The sequence below is a fragment of the Leopardus geoffroyi genome, chromosome C1 (assembly GCF_018350155.1).
Source record: "Leopardus geoffroyi isolate Oge1 chromosome C1, O.geoffroyi_Oge1_pat1.0, whole genome shotgun sequence".
NCBI lineage: Eukaryota > Metazoa > Chordata > Mammalia > Carnivora > Felidae > Leopardus > Leopardus geoffroyi.
Window position 1 is genome coordinate 4238818 of NC_059328.1, and position 7653 is coordinate 4246470.

The 7653-nt window shown below is 61.9% G+C and overlaps 2 protein-coding genes across 8 annotated transcripts in view; one reads left to right on the forward strand and one right to left on the reverse strand.

Annotated features, from left to right (window-relative positions):
* Positions 1-2203, forward strand: part of ESPN (espin) — a 31830-nt gene extending 29627 nt beyond the window's left edge. For all 6 annotated transcript variants that reach the window (XM_045475479.1, XM_045475481.1, XM_045475482.1 and 3 more), the window contains 2 exons: positions 5-16; positions 1305-2203. In XM_045475479.1, coding sequence (XP_045331435.1) covers positions 5-16; positions 1305-1452 — 160 coding nt within the window. In that variant the 3' untranslated portion in view covers positions 1453-2203. The remainder of the gene's footprint in view (positions 1-4; positions 17-1304) is intronic.
* A 222-nt stretch (positions 2204-2425) lies between these two features.
* Positions 2426-7583, reverse strand: TNFRSF25 (TNF receptor superfamily member 25). 2 transcript variants are annotated; one of them, XM_045475498.1, is made up of 10 exons: positions 6870-7583; positions 6198-6318; positions 5870-6004; positions 5336-5503; positions 5158-5236; positions 4362-4417; positions 4159-4266; positions 3912-3946; positions 3241-3415; positions 2426-3048 (listed from the first exon to the last, which is right to left on the reverse strand). In XM_045475498.1, the coding sequence occupies exons 1-10, from the start codon at positions 6909-6911 to the stop codon at positions 2717-2719; spliced, it is 1251 nt and encodes a 416-aa protein (XP_045331454.1). In that variant the 5' UTR covers positions 6912-7583; the 3' UTR covers positions 2426-2716. The 2 variants fall into 2 exon arrangements, with proteins under 2 accessions (XP_045331454.1, XP_045331453.1); XM_045475497.1 differs by having other exon boundaries at positions 3912-3949.
* Between the last annotated feature and the right edge of the window lie 70 nt (positions 7584-7653).

Below are 7653 nucleotides of genomic sequence, written 5' to 3' on the forward strand. Positions count from 1 at the left end.
CTAGGGAGCAGAAGCGGTGAGTGTGGGCCGACCTGCTGCCCCTCCCTGGCTTAGGCACAGTCCTTTTGCCCCTTCATCCAGCCCCATCTTGAGCACAACCCCTTGTCTGGTTTGTAGCACAATCTCTCTGCTCCCACTAATGCCACCAGACTATTCTCCCCCAGCAATTTAGCCCCTGCCCCAAAGTCTAGAGCTTATGCCCTGATAACCTCGGCCTGGATTACCGAGCCCCTCGTCTCCCACTAACCTAGCCTTCAGTTATAACCCAACTTCAGTATCAATAACCTTGACCTCTGTCCCTCAAAGCATGGTTTCTGCCCAGTAATCTAGCCCAGTGTTTACAGAAATATAACAAGAGCCACTGTGTAAAGTTTTCTAGTAGGCACTTTGGAAAAATAAAAAGGTAAAGGTGAATTTAACATTTACATTTTACTTAGCCCAAAATATCCAAATATTATTTCAATACGTAACCAGTGTAAAAGTCATTAGCGAGATGTGTTACAGTCTTTTAAAAAGCAGTCTTCGTGATGCCGTGCGCATTTTACACGTATCCTACATCTGAGTTCTGACACTTCAGATGCTTAGTAACCACCTGAGTTTAGTGGCTGCCTTGTCAGCAGCACAGCTCTAGGCCCTATTTTATTTTATTTTATTTTATTTTATTTTATTTTATTTTTTAACGTTTTTATTTATTTTTGAGACAGAGAGAGACAGAGCATGAACGGGGGAGGGTCAGAGAGAGAGGGAGACACAGAATCGGAAACAGGCTCCAGGCTCTGAGCTGTCAGCACAGAGCCCGACGCGGGGCTCGAACTCACGGACCGCGAGATCATGACCTGAGCCGAAATCCGACGCTTAACCGACTGAGCCACCCAGGCGCCCCTCTAGCCCCTATTTTATAATAACCGCCCCTAATTAGCCACCACTGCCTCCCACTAATGTGGTCCCTCCTACTTGGGTCCTGCCCCCAGGACACTCCCCGCTCACCCTCTGCCACACTCCTGACCCAGTCATTCCAGTAATACCCCAGCCAGAAATAACTCAGCCACAGCCTCTCCCTCACCCAGCTCCTATGTGTGCCCCCGTGACTCCAGTCTGCCCCCAACCAAGCCCCTCCCTGTTCCCACCCTATCCTTGTGGCTCCTGACCCGACCCCAGTCCCCAGTCCCCCAGCCCTTCTGCCCCTAGAACCCATTGCCCTGGCCACCCAGCCCCTGCCCCCAGTAACGTCTTACTTGCCCCTTACGGTGCCTGGCCCACCGTCTCACGCTTGCCCGCGGCTCTGCCCCCCGCCCCATGCCTAGGAAAGAGGAGGAGCGACAGAAGCAGGAGGAGTTGCAGCGAGAGAAAGAGCAGTCGGAGAAGCTGCGGACGCTGGGCTACGACGAGAGCAAGCTGGCGCCCTGGCAGCGACAGATCATCCTGAAGAAGGGGGACATCGCTAAGTACTAGGTGCCGCCCTCCTGCTCGCAGCCTCGTGAGCTCTGGGGGCCCCAGTCTCCGCCCCGGCCTGCCCGGCTCCGGCGGAAAGGGCTGGGAGCCGCGCTGCCTTTCCCCTCCCGCGCTGGAACCTCTCCCTGACCCCGCTCCGGCCCCCGCATGCCCAGCCCGGGGCGCCGCTGGAACGCGCCCGCCGCCGCCGTCGCCCAGGAAAAGTGCCCAAGCAAGCTGTTGACGCAAAAAGATGCTGCTTATTTGCATGCCTATTTACATAGATTTGCATGTTCGGTGGAGGTCGCGCAGAGCGCTCCCCAGCCCCGTGGGTGGCGACCTTGTTTTCCTGCGGGGCGCGCGCCCGGCCGCAGCCCCCTCCCCCGCACCCCGGAACCCACGCGGCGGGCGCATCCTGGGCGGAGGCAGGCCCCGCGCTCGGGGAAGGGGTTTTCCTCCCGTCGTGACCCAGATCTGCACCCGGCCCGCATTTCCCATCCCCGCCGAGGGTTTCCTCTCAGTCATTTGTTTACCAGAAACGATGAAACCGGCAACCTGCCCGTCGGGACCGAGTTGCCGCTCCGGGGGCCCAACCTCTGCCTCCCCCCCTTCCCCTCCCCCCGGGTCCCACGATTCCCAGACCCTTTCACGACGCTGGTGGCGTGAGTGCGAGGCAAGGGTCCCTGCGCTTGTTGTCTCCACCTGCTTCCTCCCCATCCCCGCCATCCCGCACCCCCATTAAAGCTCTCTCAGCCGCCGCGGCTGACGTGCACTCTCTCGCGCTGTCGCCACGACTTCCTCTCTCCGTCGGGTAACTAGGCCGCGGCCGGGAAGGAGCGGGGCGCGGGGGCGGCCTGGGCGCCAGGGGCCACACTGGGTTCCACCGTGGGTCCCCGACCCTGGGGCGCTAAGACTTCCGGGCCTTTCGACGACGCCCCCCAGGAAACGAAGCCGGGGCCACTTAACACCACAGCCCCTCGGAAGCACCAAGCAGTAGCTTTTCTTCACAGATTTAATACCCAGGCCTCGGCCAAAGTCGGGCCGAGACACTGCTGAGCCATCTCCTGCCCCCTCCCGATATCTGTCGATGCCGCTTGGCCTCAACCAGAACCCCAGGGGGCGCGCGGCAGGGAGGGCGGCTGGCGCTGCTACGCAGGGCCGTGCCAGGAGCTTATTAAGTGACATAAGATGTCTACACGCATAAGTAACCGTACTTAGGGCTTCTGCAAGGGCCGCCAGAGCCCAGAGGCGCCCGGTGTGGGCACCACCCCCCCTCGCCCCCGCGTCACGGGCCGCGCTGAAGGCGGCTGCGCAGGTCCTCGGCGCAGCCGTCCAGCCCCATGCGCTCCAGCGCCGCGTAGACGGCGCCCAAGCCGGCGGGCTGTTGCTGACGCCAGCGCTTGAGCATCTCGTACTGCTGGTCGCGGAAGCGGCCGACCTCCACCTCCACGGCCTCGATCTCCGCTTCGCGTAGCCCCAGTGTGCGCACGAACTCCTTCCAGCGCCGCGCGGGCACCGCGTCCATCACGTCGTAGAGCTGCGGACCCGGCTGGAGCGTGGCTGCCGCGGAGCCCGCAGGGGGCGCTGGCGAAGGCGTGGGCATGGGCGGCGGCGGGTCTGGGGACGGGCCAGAGAGAGTCGGTGGGGAACAAGAACGGAGGCCAGAGGCGGGACCACGGGCAGAGCGGGGGACCAGGGGGATGCACCCCGTCCGCCTGGGACGGGAAGTGGGCAGGTGGTGCCTCAGGAAACCATTACTTCTCATCTCAGGCTCAGGAGAATGGGGTCAAGGCCAGTGAGGTCTCTTACCGAGGGCTCTGCTGCGCAGCTGGTCCCAGGACCATGTCACCTCCGCGCAGGGCGCCTCCTGGATCTGAGGGGAGCCAAGGGCCCAGCCATTGCCTACCAAATTCGTGGCGCGGACCTTCTCGATACTGCTGGCTGGAGCTAGAAGGGTGCTGTCCCTGGGTGAGAGGTGGGTGGCCTGGAAGCCAAGAGAGGCCCCAGGTCAGCCTGGGGTCACCCCTTCCTGGGGTCTCTGGCCGGGAGTGGCCATTCCCTGGATCAGTCAGCAAACATTCTTCAAGGCTGCCTCCCGAAGTCCCCCCTCATCTCTCACTGGGTGGCCCAGAAGAACTATTTCCTCTGCCTGAAATAACCCTGTCCTGGCTGCCCTCCCCTGTGGCCCCAACCCTGCCGGAGGCCTCCCTATGGTGACACTCATCCCACTGAACTGTCTTCTGTTTACCTGTCTGGATCCCACCAGACTGAAAGCCACTTAGAGACAGGTGCCTTGCTGCTCTCATTCACCGACTACTCAGGGAATTCACATGTGTTCATTAGGCCTACTCTGTGCCTGCCAGCCACCGTGCCCCGTGTGGGGGACCATGAGTTATAATACGGCCCAGCCTCTTAGCTCCAGAAGACTGAGGCCTGGGTTCTTGCTCACTCTCTTCCCTGAATATTACTAAGATTCTTACCTGCAGGGGAGTCAGGGCCTCCAACCCAGCTTCATCTGCTGAGAGACAAGAGCATCTCATCAGCAACCAGGCAAGACTCCTAGACCTGGGTGCTGGTCCAGCTCCTCTTGGGTTCCTGTGCCACCCCTGCCCCCAGCACTCTCTCCCTCAGTTTCCCCCCTCTGCATCAGGGGTGAGTGGGCTCTGGGCTACCCATGCTGACCCGATGCCCCTAGAAATGTGCGTGCGAGTGCGTGCGTGTACTTACTAGGAACCGTGGGCTTGCAAGGCTGGCAGCGGTGGTATGTGTAGGTCAGGGTGGCACCGAGCAGGAGTGGGACCACCAGGCCAGCCAGGAGCACCTGCACCCAGAACACTGAAAGAACAGCCGGTGAGTGGTGGATAGGAGCCACACCCCAGCCTCCCCAACCATCCCAATAATCCTGCCCAAATTCCCAGCACACCACCTACTCTGCCTCCAGCCACAGACAGTCACACAGGGCTCAGGACAGCTCCCGAGGGTGCTCCTGCAAGAAGAGGGGGTGGGGTGGGGTGGGGGGCGTGAGGGAGTAGACACCAGGAGAGGTTACCCGTCCTCTCCATCCTGGAGGCCCTGCCCTCCCCAGGTCTCTTCCCTGGGCGCCACAGTACCCTGGAATGTTCCCAAAGGACTGCTGAAACTTCACTGGTGTCCCCAGAAACAATAGCAGCAACTGTTATTTATGGAGCTTTTTCTAGACTAGATTGAGGGTCACTAGAATGTCAGCTCCATGAGGACCAGGATTTGCCTACATTGTTCCCTGTTGGATCCCCAGCACCTAGAACATCTCTGGAAAATAGTAGATGCTTAATAAACACTTGCAGAGCAAATGAATGGATAAAGTGCTTTACCCCTTAACCTGTGCCCCGGGGGTGGGGGGGCAGAACCTGCTAACATCGTCACATGGAGAAGCCACAGATCGGAGTGGTGACGTCACTTGCCCAAGATCTCCCAGAGAATGAGTGGCAGATCATAGTTTTGAAATTGTATCAACTTGACTCTATAAACGGCCAAGTCCTATGCTTCCTTAACCTGCAGCTGGAAAGATTACTAAAGGACACAACCCCTTATTTATCTGGCATAAGGTGAGTGCAGATTTCCCTTCAGTATCCAATGTCTGCCTGAAGTGGCACCCACCGACCACAGGACCGAGCTCCCTCCACCTTCCCAGGATCCCCACTCTGCTCCCAGAACCCCCTCCCTGTCCCAGGGCAGCCAGGACATTACGTGGGGCAGGACACACAGCTGTTGCCATATTCATAGAAGCCAGGCAGGCAGGTCCCACAGTCGGTGTCTCTGACGGAACCTGCAGTCCAGGAGATGGCTTGTGTGTCAGGAAGGGAGAGCGGGAGTTAGGGAGAGGGGGGGTGTGGAGGGGTAGACAGCCCAGAGCGGGAGTACTCACAGGGCACCCGTGTGTGGCGGTGCAGGGCCCTGCAGTCTGAGCACGGGTGGCAGCGGAAGGGGGAGCCGTCCCTGCAGGACTTGACCAAGCACTCGGGGAACCAGCCCGGGTCACAGCCACAGTGGGCATCTGCCACTGCTGAACAGTTCGTCAGGGCCACCTGGGAAACTGGCAAGAGTTTTCAGGGAGATGGGGAGAGTGGAGGCCATCAGGGCCGGAGACCCCCCACGGGGACCCCGGGCCGATCCCCTGGAGAATGGAGATGGGGGCAGCCCAAGACGGGGCCACCCCCAAAGGGAGAGGAGCATGGACATCACCCCAGATCAGAGGCTGAGGCATATATGGAGATGGGAGGGTCATCAGGAAGTGAGGGGGCAAGGGAATCCTAGGGTGGGATCGAGGGGAGAGGGGCCTGGGATGGGTGGACACAGGGCTGTCACACCAGAGGTTAAGTCCAAGCCAGCCACCTCCTTCAGAAACAGCCTGGCCATGGCCTGTCCTCAGGAGTCCCCCACTGAGCACTAGGCCCCTCACCCTCTTCATCACAGGCCTGGCAGCGGGTACAGCGGGTCTCATGGTGGTTCTCCCGGGCCAGGAAGGTGCCGCGGGGGCACGGGAGGCAGGTAGAGGCACCGCAAGGCTTTGGGCAGGGGGCCTTCAGGTAGTGCCCTGTGGAAACCAGACCTGGGTCAGACAGTCAAAGGGGGTTCCCTCTTTCCCCTCCCTCCTCTCCTATCTCTGGCTCCCTACTTCCTCCCCACCCCTGCCCACCTCCCCTGTCTCCTGACCCCGCCTGAACCCCATCTCCCTCTGTCCGCCCTCACTGCCCCTCCACATCCCTCCCACCCCTTCGGCTGCTCACCAGCTGGACAGCCCTTGCAACAGAACAGACCGCTCCTCTTCTGGAAGTTGGAGGCACAGTCACACTTTGGACTGGGTGTGCCGCCCTGGCCCTGGGCGCCCAGCAGCACAAGGAGCAGGACCTGGAAGACAGGTGGCTGTTGGTTGTGACAGGGCTGGCCATGCGGGCCCTTCCCGGCCTCCCCCCCTTCCGAGCCCCCCCACCGCGTTTGCCCTCAGAGAGGCCCTCTTCTCAGGTTCTTGGGCGGGAGGTGCCATGGATGTGGGGTAAGACGAGCTTCCCTCCCCCCGTGCACAGCGCAGGCTCGGGAGAGGCAGAGCGAGGTCTCCAGCCGGCTCCCCCACACGTTTCCCTCTGCCAGGGCACTAGGGCAGGCACCGGGGGGGGGGGGGGGGCCTGTCCCCACTCCTGGTTTGTGTAAGGTGGAGGACCCGGATCCTTCTCTGCCTGGGGCCCCTAGACCCTTCTGGCCCCCGGGTCGGGGGTTTCCTCTCAGCGGAAGGGCCCCGCCCGGCTGAGGCTCTAACTAGCGGAGACTCTAAGTGGAGAGGGGTTGGTGGTGGTGCTGGCACACTTCCCCGCGAAGTGGGGCCCCATCGTTCTTAGCGCAGCGACCCAGGCCTGAGGTCAGGCTCCAGGCTGCCCGCCCCCCTCCACCGTTCTCCCACTCACCGCAGCCACCGCTGCCGTGCAGCCCCCCGGCCGCAACTCCATGGCTCCTGGTGCCTTGCTGGGCCCTCGGATGACAGGCGTGCGCCAGCCCGGGGGCTTCCCCCGCTCCGCCCGCTCTGCCCCAAGCCAGCCCCGGGGGAGCCCGCCTCAGGGGTGGGGGCCAGGGCGGGGCCCCCAGCCCACGCAGCCTGCCCCTGCGCACCTGAGCTCACCTGAGCTGGCCTGGGGGCAGCAAGGCGTACACAGGACAGGGCAGCATCCAGGTCCCCCCCGCCTGGGTTCTGGCCCCGGCCCTGAGACTACAACTTCCAGGTGAAGTGACTTCCCTCCTTCGGGCCTCAGAGCCCTCCCTCAGCCATGAGAGGTTGGGCCACAGCGACAGCGACGCAGCTGGGAGACCCAGCCTCCCCAATACTGCCTGGGTGTGGGTACAGGGGCCCCGCCCCTGCAGGGGAGTCCCAGCGGGCATTCTCAGTAGAGCCTGAGACGCATCGCCCGCCCTGGCGTAAGTTTACGGGGACCACCCAGGGCAGGGCCCGTGAGGCACCTCGTGGGAGGGAGAACTTCATGGGGGGCTCCTGGGTAGCCCTCGTGGCTGAGGCAGGGGATGGGGGGTGATCTTGGGGGTGCTGGTCTGGTCACCTCTGCCCTGTTAATTCACTAATGCTTCTCCACAGTCTCCTCTGGGGGTGCCCTACCACAGACAGAGGGCGACAGGAGTGAGAGGCCCCTGCCCCCTGGCTCAAGTGCACCTGAGTCAGGAAAGGGGCTGGATCCAAAAGCA